This window comes from Puntigrus tetrazona, chromosome 13, assembly GCF_018831695.1.
Source record: "Puntigrus tetrazona isolate hp1 chromosome 13, ASM1883169v1, whole genome shotgun sequence".
Classification (NCBI taxonomy): domain Eukaryota; kingdom Metazoa; phylum Chordata; class Actinopteri; order Cypriniformes; family Cyprinidae; genus Puntigrus; species Puntigrus tetrazona.
Window position 1 is genome coordinate 21,360,167 of NC_056711.1, and position 25,000 is coordinate 21,385,166.

Sequence of the window (25,000 nt, forward strand, 5' to 3'; positions counted from 1 at the left end):
TTTATATTAGTGTTTTATTTGTAATGTACTTAACCTATATATTGTGACGGGAGGAGCCAATGACAGACACAGTGGGCGTGGCGTTAGGCCTCGGAGAGGCTTTTTATTGACAAAATAAAAATACAAAATAAAGTGTCCAAGGGGGAAAGTGTCCAAATAAAAGGGGGAACTGGTGTCCTCGTGCGTGCTGCGGGAAAGTGCAGGTTTAGGCCGTGTTCCAGGGGAAGGGTCCAGGTAAGGGGCGGAGTCCGGCGGTCACACACGCTCCCCTTTTTCTGGTCCGGGGCGCGAGGGGCGGCGGCTTCTTCCGCGGCATCTCCGTCGCTTCTTTGCTCCGGGCGGCAGAGTGGGATGAACTGGGTGGTCACAGCCTGGACTACGGGGGTCCCACGACGCACTTCTCGGACGGCGGGGGGAGGTCCATCGCGCACCCTTCCTGGACCCACGAGGACACCAGCGTGCATGCACGGGGGAAGAGACCGGTCTCCCGAGGAGAGGCGCGTCCGGTACTTAACGGCGACGGTAACGAGGCTAAACTCACTCCAGGTGTGCCTCGTCACACCCCGCCAGACCTGAACAATACCACGCCCCTCCTCTCAAACACACCCACTCCCGTCGGGAGCCTGGTGAAGGGCGGCGAATAAAGGACGGGGTGAAGATGACAGTAACGAGGAGGGGCAGCCAACTCGTCACAATATAATATCTTATTATAACCAAGATGCTTGCCTGCCAGAAGATTGAGATTTGTTTTAGAGCAGAACAAAACACGAAGAAGTCTTCTGTGACCTGTCTTGTAAGTATGATGCTTATGAAATAGGACAGACTTGACTTACTTCACCTAACCTGAGAATACACAAAAAAGGTATAAGGAGATTTAGCATGAGAAAACGGTATGCAAGTATACACAAAATTTAGCTCAGGTGCTGTTGCAAGTGATCATCCTTGAGACTTTTCTACAGCTTGATTGGACATGATTAGGCAAGGCACACACCTGTTAATATAAGGTACACGTACATGTGATTTTATTTATTTTTTCAAACAAACTTCTTTCACATTGTCATTATGGGGTGTTGTTTGTAGATTTCTGTGTTAAATTAGTTTTAAAAACAGATAGACTTGTAAACAATGTTAGAAATATTACAATTGAACACAGGGGTTTTGAATTGCTGTATGTTAAGTTTGTTATTTTATGATCGTGTTTTGTGTTATGTGACATTTTAGACCTGAAGAGTGTGATTGTTCTCTACAGGTTGAATGATTGTGGTATCACAGAAGAAGGTTTTTCTGCTCTGGCTTCAGCTCTGAGATCAAACCCCTCACACCTGAGAGGACTGGACCTATCTGAAAATAACCTAGGAAATTCAGTGAAGCTGCTTTCAGATGTACTACAGAATCTTCACTGTAAACTGGAGGAACTGTGGTAAGATCATATTTAAACTGACATGAAGCAACTTTATATACACAACTCCCAGATAAACAGGGTTGGGGAGTAATCTATTACATGTAAAGGCGCAATCTGGGGCAAGTTGCATAAACTTAACCATGTTTTGTTTTCCCTGCTATGTATTTTCCGGGAAACAGGAGGCCATGGCTGGATAATTTCATGTTCATAATCACCTGGAGTGCTCAAAATTGTGTATATAATTTTGTCCACCGTGTTGGAAACAATAATTAACAGTAATTTTGGATTAACAATAATTTTCACAGCATTCTTTAATCATTACACTGTTTTGACCCTGCCTGTTTTGACCATGTTTTTGAATAAAGCTTTGCACTTAGATCCGGGCATAAAATGGCGGGCAAAACAACACCCTGTCAAGTCACAACTCATCTTCATGAGTTGTGTCAAGTCAGACCTTCTTGTCACATCTCAGCCAATCTTCCGGAGTTTGATTATGTCCTGTCTCTAGCACATGAAACAAGTTGTCTTTTGGTATTCTATTTTGATATCAAGTTGGTGATATCTTGTGGTCCTGAACTAATTCCTCTGTCTGAAGCATTTGCAATTATGGGGATTGCTTTATGTTGTGTTTGGGCTGCATACAACACCACAGAACTGCTTGAGGTGGATGCATTCACTGTGATCTCTCCAGAGGTGGCGGCCTCTGCTACAGAACCTCCAAAGGTGTCAGTGGTGCTCAATTATAAACTCTCAGTTTGCTGTCTCACAGTCAAGGACACTGACAGTAAATTTCCCTCCTTTTCTATCACAGCCATAAGGGATGTCCCTCTCGTCCTGTCCTATCATGGCTATGGAGGCTGTGTGCATATCCTTGACTTGTCCAGTTACGGCAATATGGGACTTCTGCGAATTATTTTCTTTCCTGACACGACTGAACTAGAGCTCTGAACAAGCTGAGGAGGCTATCTCTGAAGTCTCAACCTGTTCTGAACCTGCCCCAGTGGCTGGTTGTGAACTGTCTGTTCAGTCTCAACTAATTTGTCTGATTTGCCTGTCTCTGTCTGCTGTCTCAGAACTTCTGTTGAGTCTGAACTTGATTTATCTGCTGGTCCTTTTTGTCATTAAGTCTGTTTTTGAACCATCCATTTGTCCAGTTTCTGTTAATAGGTCTGAGTATGTATTGTCTGTGTGTCCAGCTTCAGTCACTGTAAAGTCTACAATTCTTGAATTTTAATACAACTTGTTTTGAGGTGTCAGTCTACCCCATCTTAATCCAGGAATCTCTTTGTAAACTACTTGCCTCTCCAGTTTCCCCTCAATAAGTCAGATTTTGAACTGTGTGTCTAGTTACAATCAGTGGACCTGATTACGAACAGTCTGTTTATCCTGCCTCAATAAAGGAACTGTCTGCCAATCCAGTGTCAGTCGATGCACCCAATTGTGAACTGCCTGTTTGTTTGAACTCTCCAGTTAAATCTGATTCTTAAAAGTCTGTATGTCCATTCAAAACTAATGAACCTGTGGGTGTATTGTCTGCCTGTCCAGTTTCGGTCAATGGGCTTCACTACAAATTGTCTGCATGCTCAGTTGTCACCAGGGAAACTCTTAATGTACTTGTGTTCCCTGACCCAGTCCTTGAGACTGTATGTGCTCTCTCTGTTTTTTCTATGTCAGTTTTTCCGAGGGCCCAATCTCTACTGTGGGTTCCTTTATAAGCCTGATCCGCTGTGGTGCTTTCCTGTTCCACCCTGGTGGACTCTTGCTCCATCCGCTCTGCCGTGGAGCTCCTCGGACCCATCTTCTCTGTCTTGGCGGTCCTCTGTTTCGTCTGCTCTGCCCTGGTGGGCTCCTGTTTCGTCTCCTACACCCTGGAATGCTCCAATGCCGTCTGCTTCGTCCTGATTCTCTACTCCTCCATGGTTCCTTGCCTTACTGTTTCCGCAAGGAGGCCTGTTCAGCTTTCACACCACCGCCCTTCCTTGACGTGTCAGGAAGCCACTCTTTTGAGGGGGGGTTAATGTCATGATTTCATTCTATGTTCTACAGTCTTGGTTTTTGTGGACACTTATTTTAAAGTGTTTGTTCCCCATTGTTTCTGTGTTCCCTTGTTCCTTTGCCCACCTTGTTAGTTTCCTTAATATTGATGAGCTCCTCCCCCTTTGTTCCCCCGTTATTCTATTTAAAATCTATTCAGCTACTGCTCAGTGCACAATAGGAGAGTAGGAGAGTGCAAACAGATCAATGCACTCAGTTGCAGTGTATTGATCTGTGTTTAGCACTCTCCTAGTTTTAGCTGCCTTACCGAGCCATTCTGTGTTTTGTTTTCCAGTATTGTTAGAATTTATTCTTCTCCTAGAGATTTTTCTCTTGTGTTCCATTTTATTCCTGGTATCGCGACTCTTTCTTTGCTTGCCATCTTGAAAACTGTTTGTACCTGATTGGATTATTGCTCACTCCCATGGTTCACTCTGTTTTACCCCTTTGCATTACGTTCACCATGGACTGACCCTCGATTATTTCTCAGACTGCTCTCTGGTTCACTCCTACATACCTGTTTGCCACTGTTTTGACCCTGTCTGTTTTGACCATGGTTTTAAATAAAGCTTTATACCTGAATCTGCACATCTCTGGTTTTGTCAGTCCCTTTACAATATTCAACACAAGGGTTTGTAATTGTTTTATATTAAATTTAGATGTTTTGTGTTCTGACATTTTAGACCTGAAGAGTGTATTATTGTTCTCTACAGGTTGTGGGATTGTGGCGTAACAGAAGAAGGTTGTTCTGCTCTGGCTTCAGCTTTGAAATCAAACCCGTCACACCTGAGAGAACTGCATCTGTCAAGGAATAATCTTGGAAATTCAGTGAAGCTGCTCTCTGATGTACTACAGGATCCTCACTGTAAACTGGAGACACTGAGGTAAGATCTTTCTGATTGTCAAAAGTAGTAAAACCTTTAATGTCAATTCTAAGAATTGAGTAAAAACTAAATTTTATACTATCATTTTGCTTATGATAGTTTGATTAATAATGAACTTTGAGATAATATATACAATAGTAATCCTGTGATTAATTTCACTGGAATATCAAAGAGGTTTAGGTCCATCCCTGTCTTATCCAGGTTTTATATCCTGAGAAAAGTTATTCAAGTGGAATATAAAGACCCAAGACAATAAAGCTACAGATAAACAGGCAATGAGTCCAAAGAAAATATCATTAACATTATCCCAGTGCATGTGTAGGCATTAGTCTTACTTCTGTACATTTAAAACCTTGAAAATTTCTTGAGTTCAGCACATTATCTATGTTAACAGATGAGATAAAACATGACACAATATTATACAACATTATTATCCCAAGAGATAATAAATTAGATGTAATAGGGAACACTGTGAAGCAAATGCCCTCCTGTAGATGCTTATTAGAGAAGCAAGTGACTGTTTCTCCATTCTTACATCACTATGTAATAATATCTCACATTCAGCTTTGTGTTTTTGTTCAGTCCTGAAGCTTGTGACAGTTTCAAACAGCACCATTGAGCATCAAAATAAAGAAATCTCATTCTATCCGCAGCAGTTTTGTGGCAGTGCTCATCATTAAATCCTCTCCTGCTCAATAACAAACTGAAACTACAATTCACATGGTGTCACTGTTCTCTACAGGTTGTGGGATTGTGGTATCACAGATGAAGGTTGTGCTGCTCTGGTTTCAGCTCTGAGATCAAACCCCCTCACACCTGAGAACTGGATCTGTCTGGCAATAAACTAAGAGATTTTAGTATGAAGTTACTCTCTGATCTGAAGAAGGATCCACATTATAACCTGGAGACATTAGACTATTGTGAGTGCTTGTTTATTTGAAGTTTATACATTGAGTAACAGACCTTCTGTGTGTGTTATATTGGAGAATCTGAGATAATAATTCAGTTCCTCTTCAGTCTCTGTACTTTTAAAATTAATTTTAATTCTGTGATGTGACTGATTTATGAATATGAATATTTTAGTCTTTAGTCGCTAAGTGATAGTAGTTGTTGATCATATACTGTTATTAATCTATGATCAGTTGTTCATTCATATCCGTAATAATAATATAGTGTTTGTTCTGAGCTGGATCTGCTCATGTGACATGACAGCAGTAACGACCCAGACTTATATGAGACTTTCTGTGTGTTTTTATTGTAGTTTTCATCTGTTAGTCCAGTTTCCTCAAGATCAGCTGATGGTGAATAAGGAGCTGCTTCAGAGACATCACAGGCACACAATCAACAAATTTAGTGATGTTCATTCTGGTTCATTTTCCTGATCAAGTCCCAATGCTTGTTATCCAATTATTGACTGTTAACTGAAAATTAGAATGTTAAATTTAGATTTTAATTAATTTGGAATGGTAAGTGTATGTGACTCCAAATTTTGTCTAAATTTTTTTCTAGATGTTAGTATTTTTACAACCAATAATTTTATATCTGATTGTTTTCCGATTTATATTTTGGCACCTAATTTTACACTAAATCCAAATAGCAATGGATTCTATTTATACTAACTCAAATAGCTGCAGTATTTAGTAATATACTCTTTACACTAAGTGCAAATAGCATTTTCTGCTATTTATACTACTTACTGCAAGTGGAAATTAGCTTGGGACATCAAGTTCAGTATGGGACGGTTCTATTTCTGTTATAATGTCATAAATGGTAGAAGGTAGGGGCCATTTAAGGAATGCTTGAACCTTGCTCTAATCTAGTGGTCTGCAACAGGCAATAATATTTGGCCCACTCCTGCAGATTATTTTGATATCGGCTGGTTCTAAAATAGATAGTCATGACAGCAACAGTTACACACAAACTACAAGACCCACAATGCAATGCAGCAAATGGGTGCGGAGTCAGACACGTTAGTCACAGGTGTGTATTCATAGTATGGTAGTTTGACCGCTAAATGGAGCCTTTTGTTTATTGAGTGAAAAAGTGAACATAGAATGTGCTGAACCTGAAATGAAGAGACGGAATTTACCGTGTTATGAAAGATTTGTTCGCTTGCTACCCGGTGGAGGAGGGCTAGGATTCGGAAGTACCTGCAAGCTGCTTCTTTCCTCGCGGAGACTGGACGGCCAAAAGATGAACCTTCGGGAGTACAAGTCCCGCAACGGAGTCTTCAGCAGGAGATGATGGTGTCCTTTTAATGCTGCACAGTGGACGAGGATCTGTCCGTTCATGACTCGTTAAACAGACTACACGGGATTGGAGCGCTGTAATCTGGAGGGAGTTTCGGCTTGGCCTGTAAGCATTGACTGAGCGTTGGACTCCAGGTAGGCCGTGAACTATTCACTCAACTACCTCAACGGAGATAAACCTGACCTAAGCAACAGTGACTCTTAAAGAAAAGGGGTTTAGCGGACGCACCTCACGCGCACTTACTCACACGTGCAGACGGCGTGCGTGCACCCACCAACAGCAGTCTTTAAGTGTGAGGAAAAAACTAGTGTAAGATGTAAACTGTGACTTTCCGGGAACAGCGTCACTACGTCACAATTGGTAACGAGTAAAATTTAATACAAGCAGCATTGACTTCAAACATCCCCAAGGCCAAAATAAACCAATAAACCATACAATTAAATTATATAAATTACCTAATGATAAAGAAAATAAAATGCTAATTAACTTCCCCAGCTCCCTATTTTGTATGTATGTCCTGCTGTGTTATAATTTATAACAGGATTGTATAACGTAGAGTCAGAGACGTTTGGATCCATTTGCTAGCTCTTTGAGAATGGTCTAACAGGCAGAAAGTCAACAACAGTGTCAGGGATATATGAGACAGGGTCAGAATCATAAACAGTACCAGGCAAGGGTCGAGACAGGCAGTGTGTATCAGAGTCGATAAATCCAGGCAAGGGGTCAATAGGTAGGCTGCCCAAGGTAAACACAGGAAGACAACAGTATGATATATACACGCTCAGACTTATTAGCTGGGGCAAGGACAAGAGCATAGCTTACATAGCTGGTCTATTGAGGTACACCTGGGTAGATAATCAGTCTAGGGTGAAGGGCCTTATGGGAAACGAAGTTCAGAATGTTTTGTACTCAGGAAAGGGTTCCCTTTGGTGGCTGTCGGAGAGAGCCACAGAGGCACGGTTCATGACAGATCGCAGCCCTGTAGTAATAATTTTTTATAATCATAGTGGTTACTTTTATTTTAGGACAGTTCTGGAGAAAATGGGGCTGCTGGCAAGCTTAAAAATATAATGAAGTTGATCTGTACATTAATTTAGTTTTTTATTAACATAAAAAAACTAAAATTACATACAGACCAATTTTATTCTTTCCATTTTTCAGTTCCCAAAATAATTTGTTATTTGTAAATTAACCAAAGTAATATTTGTGCAGTATTTTATTTATAATTTATTTAGTAGTTTATTATTTTAGTAGTTGATGCATGCAAATAAACGGCAAGAAATCCTGAGAATTGTTTATTTTTGCAAAGCATGTTATAATTTGAAAATAAAGATAAATTGTTCTTTGTACTTAGTTTCAGTAACTACTAATAATGCATTAAGGAAAAACTTACTTACCTTTAATCAAATGTTTTGTCTTTTAATAGTCTACTTGCAGTAGGCCTATGATAATCTGCATAAATTAAAAATATATCATGGTCTTGCATTAATGTTACTGCCGCACTACTGTACTGTATGTTTCATTTGACTTCAGAATAGGCTCAACATTGTTACATTTAACATACTTTATGTAGGCGACTGTTGTGCAGTGTAATGTACATATTGTAAAATATGCAATATGTACATTACACAATACCCACACTTCAAGTGCACAGAATGCAAGTGTGGGTATTTTGGGCAAAGCCTGAGTTTCATTTCCATAACTTTTTTTCTGTGAGTTCTGCTTTTCTGCTGAATGAGGCGTGTCTTTAGTGTTTCATATCTTTATTTGTAAGGAAATCGCTTCGTTGCTGTTTCTGGTGCATTTCAATATTAGTGTTCACGAAAGACACAAGTATTTAAGTAAATGCGGATTCTTGACTCTCAGGATCATTCAGTGAATAATTAGTTAGTCATTTCCACACAGAGTCAGTGTTGGGGATCTCGCTCTTCATCATGAATTGCTCACAAAGACCCGGGATCAAGAGTTCTCTCAAGATGCAGGTACTTCACATACATAGCCAACTATATTAACCCTGAAAATGGCAAGACCATGAAGAGACATCAGGCAATTAATTTATTACTAATTTTTATCTTATTAAAATACAAATAATTGATTGAAAACAGAAAGCTTGTTTGGCATTGCGTAAAAATCTTTGTGTTGCAGTGGAACGAATACATGAGCCTACTATATCAAATTTTGAGGTCTATAAATTATGATGAACCTCTTGTATGGAATTGACTTCTGATTGATAGTTCTGATAGTTGTCTTTTTATCAGGTCAGGTATTGTTAAGTGTTTCATGAAGGTAAATGTGAGAATTAATTTTAGATTGTTAGTTATAATTCAAGATGGACATGTACCGGGCTGAACCATATGCACACATTTTCTATCTCTCAATCATCACTGAATTGCACACATCAGCCATAAAACCATGATGTATGAAGTACAATAACAAAAACACATACACAAGCTATATACATTTTTGACATGAATTACAAACATTGATAGGTAGATTATGAAAATGTAAAACATTATATTACTTTAAAATGTAATCCATGTTTTTGACGCATAGGTTCCTTCTAATCAAAAGTTAATATTAATACAGTAATTCAAAGGAATCTTTGTTATAGTTCTGTTGATCAGAAGAGATCAGAACCAGAGTCCAGTTGTGTGTCTATGAAGAGTGATGACTCTATAGGTCATCCACCAAATCTCAGGTATAATATTTCATTAACAGACAAAATTTAACTAATTTAATGGTGTACCATGATACCATTTGATGTTTTAACATTTGCTCATACACTCTCTGTTATAGTTCAATTCATCAGAAGAGATCAGAACCAGATTCCAGCTGTGTGTTTATAAAGAAGCGATGTTTCTTTGGACCATACAGTTAAGAGTGATGACACAAGGTATCACTATAACCTCAGGTATTAAATTGTTTTTTAAAATATATGATTATAGTAACATATTTTAAAAATAAGCAGTCATTAAGTAAATATGCTAAGCTAGAAAATGCAGTAAATCTAATGACAATGACCAGATATGGAGCAAATACATCTTTAATAATGATATGAACAGTGTCTCATAACACAGGAAACAAAAAGACATTTTCATTTGTATATTTACCTTTTGTAGCTCATATAATAATGTGATATTGTAATATTCCAGGCATGGCGTCCTTAAGGCGTTCAGATCAAATCTGCTGAAGAAGTTTGAGCATCTGTATGAGGGAACAGCGACGCAGAGAAGCCCAACACTCCTGATTGAGATCTACACAGAACTCTATATTACAGAGAGTGAGAGTGGAGAGATCAGTAATGAGCACGAGGTGAGACAGATTGAGACACAATCCAGGAGAGCAGCAACAGAAGACACAGCCATCAAATGCAGTGACATCTTTAGACCTCTACCTGGACAAGACAAAGACATCAGAACTGTGCTGACAAAGGAGTCGCTGGCATTGGAAAAACAGTCTCTGTGCAGAAGTTCATCCTGGATTGGGCTGAAGGGAAGGAGAATCAGGACGTCAGCTCATATTTCCACTTCCTTTCAGAGAAATCAACCTGATGAAGGACAAAACACTCAGTCTTTCAGATCTTCTCCATGTATTTTTCCTGAAACCAAAGAAATGGAAATATCCAGTGAATATAAAGTGTTGTTCATCTTTGATGGTCTGGACGAGTGCCGTCTGTCTTTGGACTTTAAGAGAAAAGTGAAACTGTGTAATATATTGGAGTCAGCCTCAGTGAATGTGCTGCTGATGAACCTGATTGTGGGGAATCTGCTTCCCTCTGCTCTCATCTGGATCACCTCCAGACCAGCAGCAGCTGATCTCGTCCCCTCTGAGTGCGTCCATCGGTGACAGAGGTGCGAGGCTTCAGCGAGCAGCGCAAGGAGGAATACTTCAGGAAAAGAATCAGTGATCAGAGCCTGGCAGACAGGATCATCTCACATCTGAAGTCATCGAGGAGCCTCTACATCATGTGCCACATCCCAGTGTTCTGCTGGATCTCAGCCGCTGTTCTAGAGAAGATGTTGAGTCCAGCAGAGAGTGGAGAGATTCCCAAGACTCTCACTCAAATGTACACACACTTCCTGATCCTTCAGACTAACATCAAACATGAGAAGGACTATGAGAAGAAGGTGACAGATGAAGAGATGATCCTCAAGCTGGGGAAAGTGGCTTTTCTGCAGCTTGTGAAAGGAAACCTGATCTTCTATGAGGAAGACCTGAGAGAGTGTGGCATTGATGTGACTGAAGCATCAGTGTACTCAGGATTGTGCACCCAGATCTTCAGAGAGGAGTTGGGCTTGTATCAGGAAAGTCTTTTGCTTTGTTCATCTGAGCATTCAGGAACATCTAGCAGCTCTATATGTGCACCTCTCCTGGACAAACCACAACAGAAATGTGTTTGAGACTATCAACATACAGAGTTTGTGGTGTAAAGTGAAGGACTGGTTTCAACAAAAACATTCATCAAAACATGTTTCATTATCTGAGCTGCATCAGAGAGCTGTAGAAGAGGCTCTACAGAGTAAAAATGGACATCTGGGTCTTTTCCTGCGCTTCTTTCTGGGTTTGTCAGTGGAGTCTCATCTGATTCTCCTACAACGAATGACGACTCTGAAAAGAAGCAGCTCTGACAGCAATGAGAAAACAGTTGAGTACATCAAGAAGAAGATCAGGACCATTGACTCTCCAGAGAAATCTATCAATCTGTTCCACTGTCTGAATGAACTAGGTGATTGTTCACTAGTGGAGGAAATACAGCAGTATCTGAAATCTGGAAGAATAAAGAAACCAATCTTTCTTCATCTCAGTGGTCAGCTGTAGTTTTTGTGTTGTTGACATCAGAGGACCAACTGAATGAGTTTCATTTTAATAAATTTGTTAAAGGAAAGTCTATTCCTGAAAATATGGAAGTTCTTCAGAAGCTGCTGCCTGTGATTAAAGAATCTAGATCTGTTCAGTAAGTATCAATGTGAACAATCACTTCACTGTTAAAACATTAAGAAAATCTAAGTTAAAATCTCATAAATCTTCAGTGCTGTAGATTATTATTTTTAGTGGTCAACATTTTGATGTGTTTAATACAGAGACACTAAGACATTTCTTTGGGCATTCAAACTAATTCAGAGAAGTCTCATAAATAATTCAGGTTCCCTTTCTGTCATTTACTCCAACATTGTCAATCAATCAATCAATCATTTTTATTTATATAGCGTTTTTAACAACACAGGTTGCATCAAAGCACATTGTGTTGAGTGTAGAAGTCACTCTTGGGATCCCAAACACCTTTGACATCTCTGAGAAAGTCAATGAAATTGGGTGTGCAGAATTTTCATAGAGCTGATTACAGTGTCTCTTAAGGAGAAAAGTTTTAATCATGCGTCTCCTAACATTCGTAGATCCAAGGCACGGTCAGTGGTCTCTCCCTTTTTAAGCACTGTTAAGTGTTGTGTTAATTTCCTCTAAAAAAGCAAATATTCTCTGACAGAGCTATATGGTGGAATTGATTTATTATGCTTTTCTGGTTGGATACGGTTATGGTTGAGACATTTCAGGCAATAACCAGCATGAGCGCTGCTTTCAGTGTTTGGGCAAGCTCTGTGTATGGCTCATGCCCACTTTCAAGGCACTTCAGTATCGCTTTATTTTGATGGTCCCTTATGAACATTCTTTTGACAATAAGTAACTTTGCAATTACATGTCAACTAGCTTTCATTAGAGTTTTAGTAGAATGGTAGGGTTGGGGTTAGAGTAAGTTAATATGTAGGTGCAAAGTTGCCTATAGTCAGTAAAATGTCCGTTTGGAGATCATCACAATATAAAGAGTTATAATCAGACCGTCTCCTTATGCTCTAATAAAAGTTAGTTAGCTGACACTTCGCATTGGCACTTTGTGTTTGAGGCTTGGGTTCTTCATCAAAAGACCCAGAGTCACCACGGCTGCTTTCGCTCTAGTCTTTCTATGAACAGTTACGAAGCCACAGCGATGTGTGCAGCGGAAGAGGGTGAGGAGGAAGGAATCGTTTAGATGGGTAAATCCCTGAGAAACTTGAGATGATTTCAGACAAAATGGAAAGTGCACAGCATTGTGTTCACTGATTTGTATCTCATAAAGTCTTAACTTCACAGAAAGGATTTCAAGTGTGCACGCATTTCTGATATTAGTTGGTCCTTTTATTCAGTGCGTTCAGGTGACTGGTCAAATAAACTAAAAAAGCAAGGTCTGCCAGCCAGTCAGGGTAATTGAGTTGATAAAGTGACTTTTTTTCTTTCAAAAACTGGTCAATTTCAGACTAGAATAGAACCGCTGCAGAGCAGAGCTGTGTGACTCAGCCACTGAATGTTAGAGTGATATATTACATCACCATATTCTGCATCAATAGAAGATAAAAATGCCTGGAATTCTCTGTGGTTGAGCGCTCTTAAACAAATCAAGTTTATAGTTTTCACCACAGTGGTCATCACATCATCTATCTGGATGTCTTTGCCACAGAGCTCTTCCTGGTGTATTATACAGTGCATTTTTATAGTCTCATCTCCACATTCGAACTACGTTGCATACCGTGGAAGTCATTCCATTCCACTCACTCTGGTTATGGCTGGCACTATATCCTTTGTATTACCACAGAGCTTTGCCCAAGAGAGATTCATGTTTGCACATGTTACAAAAAATATATTTTCCTGTTGTATTCTCTTCATGTAGGCTCTTTATATCAAGGAGCTCTTCTGAAATTCAAAAATCACTGCCCACACTTTGCAAGAAAGAAATCAACGCTGTGCGGTATCTGTGGAATCAGTGCTGTCTTTGCACACAATTGAGTAAAAAATAAAGCGGGTACTTTGTCTGTCATTTGTTCTTTTAGATTTGCTGACAAGACTTCCAATTCTCCATCCGACTGTGTTTTGTGAAAGATTGATATTTTTTAAATCTTGCATCTTTTCTGGGCAAATTATAGTGGCAACAGTGAACAGTTGCTTTCAGTGAACTAATAATTTGACATTAATAAATGCATGTAAAGCATGGTATGATTTATTTTTTAATTATTATTATTATTATTTTTTATGTTGTAATTATAAGGCTGTTTTCATTGCAACAAGTTTACTTTTTTGTGATAGCTGTTTGATAGTGTTTCACATTTAATGAATTTCATCTCTACAGGTTGAGTAATTGTGGTATCACAGATGAAGGTTGTGCTGCTCTGGCTTCAGCTCTGAGCTCAAACCCCTCACACCTTAGAAAACTAAGTCTGTCTGGGAATAAACTAGGAGATTCAGTGAAGCTGCTCTCTAACGCATACTACAGAATCCTCACTGTAAACTTGAGGCGCTGAGGTAAAATCATATATTACTCTCACATATTTATAACCATGGTTTAACAGATGCTAGTGAATAGTATCATCAGTTGAGGCATATTTTGCATAAAAAATTTAGATATACAAATAATGAACATTTATCTTGCTTGAATGACACTTTGGATGTTTTATGATCCTGTTTTGTGTTTGGTCACATTTTAGACTTCAGTGAAATGATCCATCAAACATTGATTTGTGTGTTAATGTACATTTGACTGAAACATGTGCGATTGTTCTCTACAGGTTGATTATTTGTGGTATCACAGATGAAGGTTGTTCTGCTTTGGCTTCAGCTCTAAGATCAAACCCTCACACCTGAGAGAACTGGATCTGTCTGGGAATAAACTAGGAGATTCAGTGAAGCTGCTCTTTGATGTACTACAAAATCCTCACTGTAAACTGGAGAAACTGTGGTAAAATCATATTTAAACTCATACATGAAGCACCTTTTAAGTAAATATGCAGTGTTTTAGTATTAAAATAAAAAGCACTCAATAGTCATTGGTTCTGATGTTCACTGTAGTTTATATGTAGACAATATCTGTATATGTTACAGAAGCAAGTCCATGACTACAATCAAGTTAAAAATCAAAAGAAGACACAATGCAACAATTTTACCAACAATTTGACTTCCATATTGTGATGTATTTCAGAGACAAAACAAATAATGAATGAGGAAAATAAGAGGGAGTGGCTCGTTTGGGATTGTTTTGATCTTCATATTTAGTTGATTGAAACCTCTTAATTATTGCTCTGATGGTGGTGTCACATCTTTGGACTATTATTGTTTTTGTCGTGTGCCATGTGTTCCGTATAACCCACTTTAGTTAATTGTCTTTATTGTCTTCAGCTGTGTGTAGTTAATTTAATGATTTACCTGGTGTATTTAAGTCCTGTGGTTTCAGTTCTGTTTGTCCGTGTCACCAAGCCAGCAGAGAGCCCTTACCTCTGGGTGATCTGCATTCACTCCCTCTGCAACAACTTCCTGTTCCTGGACTATAAATTCAGAAGCAGGTCAGTCACCTGCAGGTTCGCCTGTTGTTTCTTAGATTGCTGTTGGATTGTTGTTTCTAGTTCTCTTGGTTTTGACCCTGCCTGTCTTCCGATATTCTGATTGTTTGCTGCCTGACCTGACCTTCGCCTGTTTTTGGATTTTGTTTTTGCCTTGTCTCCGATACTCCTGTTTGCCCTGTTTGACGACTGCCTGCTTTTTATCATGCCTTCGTTTAATAAAAGCCTGCAAGTGGATCCATACGCCTCAGACCCCTCATTTGTGACAGAATGTGACCTGCTTCTGAATTTATAGTCCAGGAACAGGAAGTTGTTGCAGAGGAGTGAATGTAGATCACCCAGAGGTAAGGGCTCCCTCTGTTGACTTGTCAATCTCGTCTTTAATGTGCGTGTGGTTTTGTCCTGCCTGCCTGTAATGATATTGTTTATTTAATCTCGGAGTAGAATAATTAATTTTACCTTTATGCTCGTGCGTGTGCTCTCCTGCTAACCACACTCGTGACAGGTGGAATAGCGCTTTTTCAATATGTTTCAATGCTATCTTCTTACAGCCGATTTTTATTGTGAAGCTCAATAATATTCTGCACACCAGAACAGTATACTTTGGTTTTGCTCCTTGTGATGGACGGACGTTTAAGGCAATTTGGCCTGTGTGTGGCCCTTATTTATAATCTTGTGGAGCGCAGTCGTGCCTGAATTTCATGCACCTAATCACCTGCTGTGCTAATATAAAAATATATATGGAAACTTATTTACAGACATTTTTATACATTTTACTCATACATTTTTTTTTTTTTTAGAGGTCCAATAATTGTGGTCAGCATGCATTTGGAAAAAAACATTTTATTGCTCTCTACAGGTTGAGTGATTGTGGTATCACAGAAGAAGGTTGTTCTGCTCTGGCTTCAGTTCTGAGATCAAACCCCCTCACACCTGAGAGAACTGGGTCTGTCATGGAATAAATTAGAAGATTCAGTGAAGCTGCTTTCTGATGTACTACAGAATCCTCACTGTAAACTGGAGAAACTGAGGTAAGATCTCTCTGATAGTCCGAGACCTCAGTAAAATATCCTTTTAATTATAATTCCAACATTTAAAAGCATAAAATTGACTAATTTCATTAATTTCCATTACATCACGCTTTATGAAACTTTGATCAATAATGAACTATCAGATAACATGTAAAATAGTAATTCGAGCTTCTCTGACTTGCTGCAGCATGAATATCTCAGAGGTTTAGAGTTGAACAGACAAGAGCCTGAATGTGTTTAACTTAATACTATAGTGATCAGTGAGTGTTCATCATTATCACTAATAAAAGAAACCACTCTAGACCTGTAAAACAAGTATTATTTTTACTTTCTGTATTTGCTGCTCTATCAGCAGTGTCATGTTTCTCTTATATCAGTGATATACTCACACAGTTCCACAGTTTTGCTTCAGACATAATTAAATGCATCTGAAGCACAGGGTTCTAATGCATATGCAGACCAATTGAGGCCCTCATAAACTGAAATCGTGTTGTGGAGAGAATGGTATTTCGGCTGGGTAACCCTCTGTTCTAGTGCCCTGTATACCTATGTGTTAATCTAGCCTTGTCTCCAGGATTGCTAGAAAGTTACATGCAGGAGAGTTTGATCAGGGTTGGAGCTAAACTCTGCAAAGCGGTGATCCTTCAGGAAAGATCTCCTCCCTTGCCTATCCTGAGAAAACCATTATTTAAGAAATATCCTCCTGTAGGTGTTTCTTAGAGGAGCAAGCAACTGTTTCTGTCCTTGTATCACTATAGAAACTATCTCCCATTCAGCTCTGTGTGTCTGTTCGGTCCTGAAGCACAGGACGGAGTTCATACAGCACCATTGAGCATCACCATGCATAAATCTCATTCTATCAGCAGTAGTTTGTGGCAATGCTAGTCATTTTATCCTCTTTTGCTCTGAAACTAGAATAAATTACAAGTTACACACACTTCAACTACAATTCACACTGTGTGATTGTTCTCTACAGGTTGAGTTATTGTGGTATCCCACAAGGCGGGTTGTGCGTCTCTGGCTTCAGCTCTGGGATCAAACCCTCACACCTAAAGAACTGGATCTGTCTGTGAATAAACTAGAAGATTCAGTGAAGCTGCTTTATAATATGCTACAGAATCCTCACTGTAAACTGGAGAAACTGTGGTAAGATCATATGACGCTCACATGAAGCATGTTTATAACCACATATAAATGCCAGTGAATTATGAGCAGGCTATTACAAATCCCATCCATGTATTGAAGTCAATTAATGGTTTAAAAGTCAGTCAATTAATGGTTTTAAAAGTCAGTACTATATATATATATATATATATATATATATGTATATATATATATGTGTGTGTGTGTGTGTATATGTATGTGTGTATATATGAGCACACTTTTAAAAAGCAGAATGCACAACTAATTTGCAATCTCTATTGAGTTCAACACATTTCTAATTAGTTTTAAGCTGCCAGATGAGAACAAACATGATGGGGAGCATATGGCTCCTAAAACGTAAATTTCCTCCTGTTGGTGTTTATTAGTGGCTGTTTCTCCAGTGAGCTCTGTGTCTATTCCGTCCTAAATGTATAAGACGGTTTCAAACGGCACCATTGAGCAACAACATGTATAAATGTCATTCTGTCCGCAGCAGTTTGTGGAAATACTTGTCAATGACAAACTACAATTCACATTGTGTCACTGTTCTCTACAGGTTGAGGATTTAGCGTCACAGATGAAGGTTGTGCTGCTCTGGTTTCAGCTCTGAGATCAAACCCCCTCACACCTGAGAGAACTAAATCTTTCACTGAATAAACTAGAAAATCTAGTAGAAAGTTACTCTCTAATCTGAGAATGGATCCACATTATAAACTGGAGATATTATACTGTTGTGAGTGTGTATTTTAATATTTCTAAATTTACTAACAGACCTCCTCTGTGTGTGTGTGTGTGATTTGCAAAATATGAAGTAATAAAGCATCACTTTAGTCACTGTACTTTTTAACTGTTTAATTCTGTGATGTGACTAATTTATGAATAATCATTTTAATAAGTCTCAAAGTCATAGTATTTGTTGATCATGATAGTGTTATAAATCTATAATCAGTTGTTCATTCATATCTCTGGCTGTGATATGACTATGAAATGTTTTTTCTGAGCTGGATCTGCTGATGTGATGTGACAGCAATATTGTCTCAGACTCATGTGATTGTCTGTGTGTTTTTTGTAGGACTCAGTATTTAGCCGTCAGTCCAGTTTCGTCAGGATCAGCTGATGATGAATATAAGACATCATAGTCACACATTCCACAGAGACCGCGTGGTGGACAACAAAAACTTTAGGGATGCAAATTTTGGTTCATTAAATTCAGGAATTAAAAAATTACTTTATGGCATTTCTTCCCTAAATGCCTTTTTAAGAACTTTTTTACTGTAATGTTTATGGGTATCCATCCATCTATTTTTGTCTGCTTATTTGGGGCTGGGACAGCAGTCTAAGTAGGGACGCCCAGACTTCCCTCTCTTCAGACACTTTCTCCAAATCTTTAGGGGGAACACCAAGATGCAGGAAACTCATTTTGGCCGCTTGCATCTAGGATCTCACCCTTTCGGACATGACCCAAAGCTCATGACCATAGTTGAGAGTAGGGCAGTAGATTGACCAGTAAATCGAGAGCTTTGCCTTGCAGCTCAGCTCCTTCTTCACCACGACTGCAGAAGCTGCACTGATTCGCCTGTCAATCTCTCATTCCATCCTGACTCATGAACAAGACCCCACCTGAGGCAGGAGCTCTCCACAAACTTGAAAGGGAGTTGGCCACCCTTGCTCGAATGAGAACTTGGACGCTCTGATTCTGATTCCAGCTGCTTCACACTTGGCTGCAAACCGCCCGGTGCACGCTGTAGGTCCTGGCTTGATGCAGCCAACAGGGCAACATAATCCGCAAAAAGCAGAGAAGAGATCCTGTGGTCACCAATCCGCTGTGCCTAGAAAATCTGTCTATAAAGATAATGAACAGGACCAGTGAGGGCAGCCCTGCAGGAGTCCAACATGCACTGGGAACAAGTCTGACTTACTGCAAACCAAGCTACTGCTCTGATCATACATGGACCTTGCAGCCCTTAGCAAAGGGCCCCGGACCCCCATACTCCCCGAGCACCCTCCACAGGACACCACAAGGGACACGGTTGAATGCCTTCTCCCAGTCAACAAAGCACATGTGGACACATGGCAAACTTCCATGAACCCTCCAGTACCCTGCAGAGGGTATAGAGCTGGTCCAGTGTTCCACAACAAGGACAAAAGCCTGGGGTTCAACTATCAGACGAATTCTTCTCTCCAGTACCCTGGCATAGGTTTTCCCAGGGAGACTGAGACTTAATGTCTCCAACCTTCCTCGGGATATGGTCAAAGCTCTGTTGGAAGACCTTACTCAATCATATTTTTCCTCCTTATTCAATCATTATTGCCTTTTTGCTGTAATCTTAAGGGGGAAAATGTTAATGTTAGTAATATTTCCAGATCAATCATTAGAGCTTTGTGTCACCAGCAGAGTCATGATATGAAATGTACCCTTTTACTACACTGAATTTTACTGAGTTTCAATTTTCTGAAGTTTATTAAACTCTGCATACTATACTGTATGGCCATGTCTAACTATAGGCAGAGCAGCAGTTGACCGCTGTATTATGAAAGGCCTCCATAACTGTACCACAGTAACTTACAATATATGTAATGACATATGTTGCACGTTTACACTGTGCACTCCCCACCAGGTACAGAATTCTGATTGTTTGCATCTGGTTTTTAAGCCTATAAATAATGTATTCATTCTAATAAATTAAAAATGCATCCTTTATATTGCTGGTAGGTTATGCTTTTTGCAGAAATTAACACTGTCTACATAAAAAAAAAAAAACAAATATTAGAAGTATTCTAAACCAATGTGTTGTCTTCACTGTAACTCACATCACATTTATTAACTCTAACTTCTTAGCGTTGCTTTTATGAACAAAAATAGTTTAATCACATAATATTTCTAAAGAAGGAGCTGGTAAAAGTCGTTTTTCTTCTACAAGTCTTCCATCTCGCTTTTATTGCCGCTGGCGGGACAGTCTAGACAGTCGCTGTAGTATGTGGACTTATGTTGTTTCTACCAGGGCAAAAAAAATTAAATGTTTAAATACTTGTGATAATCTCAACCTTCACTTTAAGCCGCGCGCATTCACAGTAAATTAACCGGGCAGCAGAGGTAAGTTCAAGTAGAAATAATGTAATGTTCAATACTGTAGCTTCTATTCTGTTCTATAAATTATCTGAATCCCTGAAATATTCCCTAATGCGCAATAACAAGCAGAAGTGGTTTGACTGCTTGTGTCTCTGTCCGCTCAGTGTTTGACATGAGAGAGCGCTTCTGAGTCTGTTCTCCAGGAGTGATGCTGATTTCTCAGCCGCTGAACAGAGGCCCGTCATACACTGAATTACTGAATTAACAAAACACGCTTCACGCCGAGACTTCATCCCCGAAGAGCCCATTAGATGTGCAAACCGCGAACCGATGTACAACCAGCTGAGAACAAAGAGATCGCGTAATTGAATCAATTCAGATTGCTGTTAGAAAATTGCAAAATTTAAAACTAATAAATCAAGAAGCGACGTTCGAGCTCGTTCTAACTTTCAGCAGCGTATACATTCACCTCAGATGCACTACTGTAAATCTAACAGTTAATCTAAGACTTTGAAGCGTATTTCATGGGACAAACCCTGTCTATAATATTTGCATCTCATTAGGCTCCGGTTAATAAGATGCCAAACATCAAGGGAAATTTGAGATTAAGACTGTGATTAACTTTTTTTCACCCCAGGGATGCATGATAAACTGAGAAAAAAGTAGTTTTTAAAAATGCTTTTACATAAAAAAAAAAAGATGCTAAAAACAAACCAAAAATATATATATTTAATAGGGCTAGTCTTAATATGTCCATATATTGTATTTAGTTAAAACAATGCCTTAAAATGGTCATATTAGATATTGATATTTATAACGTTTAAATCACAAATCATATGTATAAACATTGAAATTAAGATTTTTTTCTAGAGATGGATGATGCAGAATTTTTATTTATTTTGCTATTTAAAAACATGTTCCACATTTTGATCTATTTTAAATACGCATTTATTTAGAATTTATGTCTGTATTTTTTAGTGTGCATGTATAAATGTTATCAGTGATATCAATATCAACGCATAATATTTATCATTTCGCAAATCTCGACTGGCTGCGGGAGACGCGTTTGACCCCGCGCGCTTTCCGTTCAGCGTCCCGTTGCTAAGAGACGCGTCCAAACTGTCCCTAGTTACTCGGAGCAACGCTTAACATAAACAAAAAGCAAACACACACGCATCTATGTTTTCTTTTTATCGTTAACTTTAAGAGCTGCTCTTCGAAAGCGTCGTGAAATGGATCTTCGCATCCGACAGTATTTATCAAAAGCTCAGGAGAAAAGAGGTGACCGACGTGTTTATTAGCCCGTACTTCATTAAATGCGGTCACTTTACGATCTTATCGAGTGAAAAGGCCTCAGTAAGGGGCTAGCTGTCACAAGGACAACGTATAATTATTATATAACAACTGCAATGGTGAACTACGTCTTTCAGAATGCTGTTTTTGTAAGGTTTAAACACGGGGCCTGTATTAAAAGGTAGCTTGTAATGTGTTTTTCTCCTCCTCTGTCAGATGCTGTGTACCTGAGGAAAGCGTTCGAGCTGATGCGAGCTTCATCTCCGTCTGAGCTCCTCGTGCTGTGTGCAGAACAGTCTCTACAGGTGCCACACACTAACCACACTTTCCTCGCACGTCCTGCTAATTGCATCGACGCATGCAGCTCTGGGTAGTTTCGTCTCGCCGCTAACGGATGCTGTTTTATCGCGCTCGTTCTGACGGCACCCGTTCACCGCAGTGCATCCCTCTAAAATCCGAAGCGAAGTCATGTGCGTCTGGGATGGCCCGAGGATGCTTCTCCCGTGCGAGAACCCGAAGCTCTAGCTGTACACGCGCGAGGGTTTATTTCAAGAAAGGGATAAGCCTCTTCCCCGCTGCTTGCCTGAACACACACCTGAGAAACGCTGACCCTCGGTGAGAGTCTCTCAGGCTGGATGTTAGATAACAGCCGCGGCTCTCTGCCTGCGCTGTCACGCCTCCACGGCCCCTTTGTGTGCCGCGGGATTACTGTAACCGCGGCTTATCTCAAAATGTGCTGTCAATTTATAGAGCGGGAATCTCGCAGAAACGTGTCTATATTTCAAACCAGAAAAGACGGTGTTATGTTTTGCATGAAGAAATTGAAATATTCTGCGTGCGTCCAGATGTTTTGCATGCAATTTTTTTGGTTATTTTGTAAAAATGTTTTAATGTTTTGCCATTTTCACTCAATAAACTTAATGTAGATGCATCTAATTGCTATTTGCAGTTAGTATAAAAACACTCCGCTAGTTTCACTTAATGCATTTAATTTTAGTTATGTTTTGCATGAAGAAATTGAAATATTCCGTGACGTCCAGATGTTTTGCATGTAATTTTTTTCTTATTCTCGAGGTCGTTTTTGGTTCATTTGTAAAAATGTTTTAATGTTTCGCTAGATGACATCCAATCACTTTTGCACTCGATATACTCAGAAAACACTGCCATTTTCACTCAATAATCTTAATGCAGATAGCATCTAATTACTATTTGCAGTTAGTGTAAAAACACACTTAATGCATTTAATTTTATTTATGTTTTGCATAAAGAAATTGAAATATTCTCTGGCGTCCAGATGTTTTGCATGCAGTTTTTTTTTTCTTATTCGAGGTTAATTCTTAATACAGCAATACTGTTATTTTGTAAAAATGTTTTAATGTTTCGGCTAAATGCAGTAATTAGATGCTTTAGTCAAAATACCAAAGAGTAACTAGATGCTATTTGCATTAAATGCATTAAGTGAAACTAGCGTGTGTGTTTTTACACTAACTGCAAATAGTAATTAGATGCTATATGCATTAAACTTATTAAGTGAAAATGGCAGTATTTTCTTTGGACCGAGTGCAAAAGTGATTGGATGTTATTTGCATTAATGCATGAAGTGCATGAAGTTTTACACAGAGTGCGATTAGACGCTATTTGCATAAAATGGATGACAATTTTAGCACAGCCGGTAATGATATGCTATTTGCAGTGAGTGAATTAACTAAAAATAGCATTTTTTTCTTTATATTAACTCTGCATGCTGTTGAGTTCATTAGATGAAAGTAGCTGTATTTTCTTAATTGGATTTTTGCATTAAGAACAGTTAGGTGAAAATAGCATTATTCGTGCAAACAGTGATCCAATTTCAAGCACAGTCCTATTAAACAACCTTCCGACGCTGTATTTCACTTTTAAAATCATTTCTAAGTTAAGCTTTTAAAATAAATGCCTCTGTGGGCAATCGAGGAGGTCTCTCCGCTCTCGTGAAGTTATAAGCGCAGAGCTGATGTGGATGTGTTTTCACAGTGCTTGGTCATCCGCTGGAGCAGAGAGAGAGCAGTTTTGTTGTCACATCACCTTAAATATGTGTATAAATCATCCCTACATGCTGACACGATTCAAATGTCACATTCGACCGACATAAAAGCAATCATTCGAGGCGTCCCTTACTGAGAAGAAAAGCTGACAAATAGAGCCGAGCAGCTGAGCAGGCTTTTGCTCAATGACTTGTGAGTGAGAAATCCTAAACAGATAAGCGAGCAGTATAACTCTCACACAGAGACAGCGCGGGTTATGAGCATTGTGAATTCATTCCTCTCAGAAGTGAAGGAGTGTATAATATATCGGCGCTCGTCTGAAGTAAGCTGAGCGCGCAGGAGCTTGTGCTGAATCTCTCACTTTTTGCACCCGAGCACTTTAAAAAGTTCCGAGGGCCATTATGTGCTTCCTGATGTGGCAAATTATTTATCGCCAACGGGGAGATACGTTTGAGGCTTAAGGATTTCATTAGCTGAGACGTTGCTGATGGCAGATGTCATAGATGCTTGTGCGGAAACCAGCGAAGGAGCGGCCCTAGCGAAACTTTGCGCCATGCAATTGATTTCCTATCGAGTTTACATTGTGATTGTTCATATCGGAGCGAAATATAGTTATGTCAGTGTTATACAAGGTAGGCGTCACCCACGTTCGTACCGGACATCTGCATAAAGAGATGGATGCTGTGATATACAGCAAATCTCAGCGGCTGAATTATTTATGTTGTCAAAAACTCTAATCGAATGCAACTATAAGGCATGAAGATGTTAAGAAATCATAAATAAAGGATGCGCATTGTTGACTTAACTTCAATAATGCATTAAAAACATAAGCGTACTAAAATGTTTTTTTGTGCATTATGAAATGCATTTAAAGTTTTCGGTCTTGATCATTCAGTTAAGATTTTAGTTTTTTGAAATAGTAGAATTTTCACATTCATTTTTAGTTAAACTGTTTATTGTTTATATTAAAATTGTGTATCTTTTTTGTACGTGCATAAATCGTATATTTAAAGTATTTTTGTAGTCTATGCACATGTAGTTTTCACTCGTTTTGACTTGTTTTAGTGCGAGTTAAACGAAATAAAACATTAGAAACGATGCCTGTAATGAGCTATTTCTTATTGCACAGTTTTTATCGTAGTGACTGTAATAAACCCGGCTGCGAAACCCTCCTCGTCTGTTGTTGTGTTGATAGCTGGGCTGCTGGGAAGTCGCCGAGGACTGTATAATGATGTACTTGGAAGGGAAACCTCCAGCCAATCAGTTCCTGTGTCGAGCGTATCTGTGCCGGGCTCAGCTCATTAACACAGCGGTGAGTCCACACAGTCTGCTGAGCTCATTACAGAGCGCCCGTCTTTGACCTCTGAACCCCAACATGTCAGCTTGAGAACGTATAACAGCATCTCTATAATGAGACGGTAAGCAACCGCTCATTTCAACAGCTGGCTTGTGAAGCAAAGGCCCATTGATTCTCTCCACAGGGAATTAACTGTTGACGATAACTTATGAACTTGA

At 39.3% G+C, this 25,000-nt stretch overlaps 1 protein-coding gene, 1 long non-coding RNA gene and 1 pseudogene across 2 annotated transcripts in view; all 3 read left to right on the forward strand.

The window, feature by feature from the left end:
* LOC122357032 overlaps window positions 1-8,517 on the forward strand; it is a 9,333-nt gene extending 816 nt beyond the window's left edge. The window contains exons 2-5 of the long non-coding RNA XR_006252414.1: window positions 1,250-1,420; window positions 4,150-4,320; window positions 5,063-5,240; window positions 5,582-8,517. This is a non-coding gene — a long non-coding RNA (uncharacterized LOC122357032). The remainder of the gene's footprint in view (window positions 1-1,249; window positions 1,421-4,149; window positions 4,321-5,062; window positions 5,241-5,581) is intronic.
* A 617-nt stretch (window positions 8,518-9,134) lies between these two features.
* LOC122356251 lies at window positions 9,135-19,188 on the forward strand (annotated as a pseudogene).
* A 2,122-nt stretch (window positions 19,189-21,310) lies between these two features.
* Window positions 21,311-25,000, forward strand: part of LOC122357030 (cilia- and flagella-associated protein 46-like) — an 11,145-nt gene continuing 7,455 nt past the window's right edge. Inside the window, exons 1-3 of the mRNA XM_043256211.1 lie at window positions 21,311-21,452; window positions 21,681-21,769; window positions 24,681-24,797. Coding sequence (XP_043112146.1) covers window positions 21,404-21,452; window positions 21,681-21,769; window positions 24,681-24,797 — 255 coding nt within the window. The 5' untranslated portion in view covers window positions 21,311-21,403. The remainder of the gene's footprint in view (window positions 21,453-21,680; window positions 21,770-24,680; window positions 24,798-25,000) is intronic.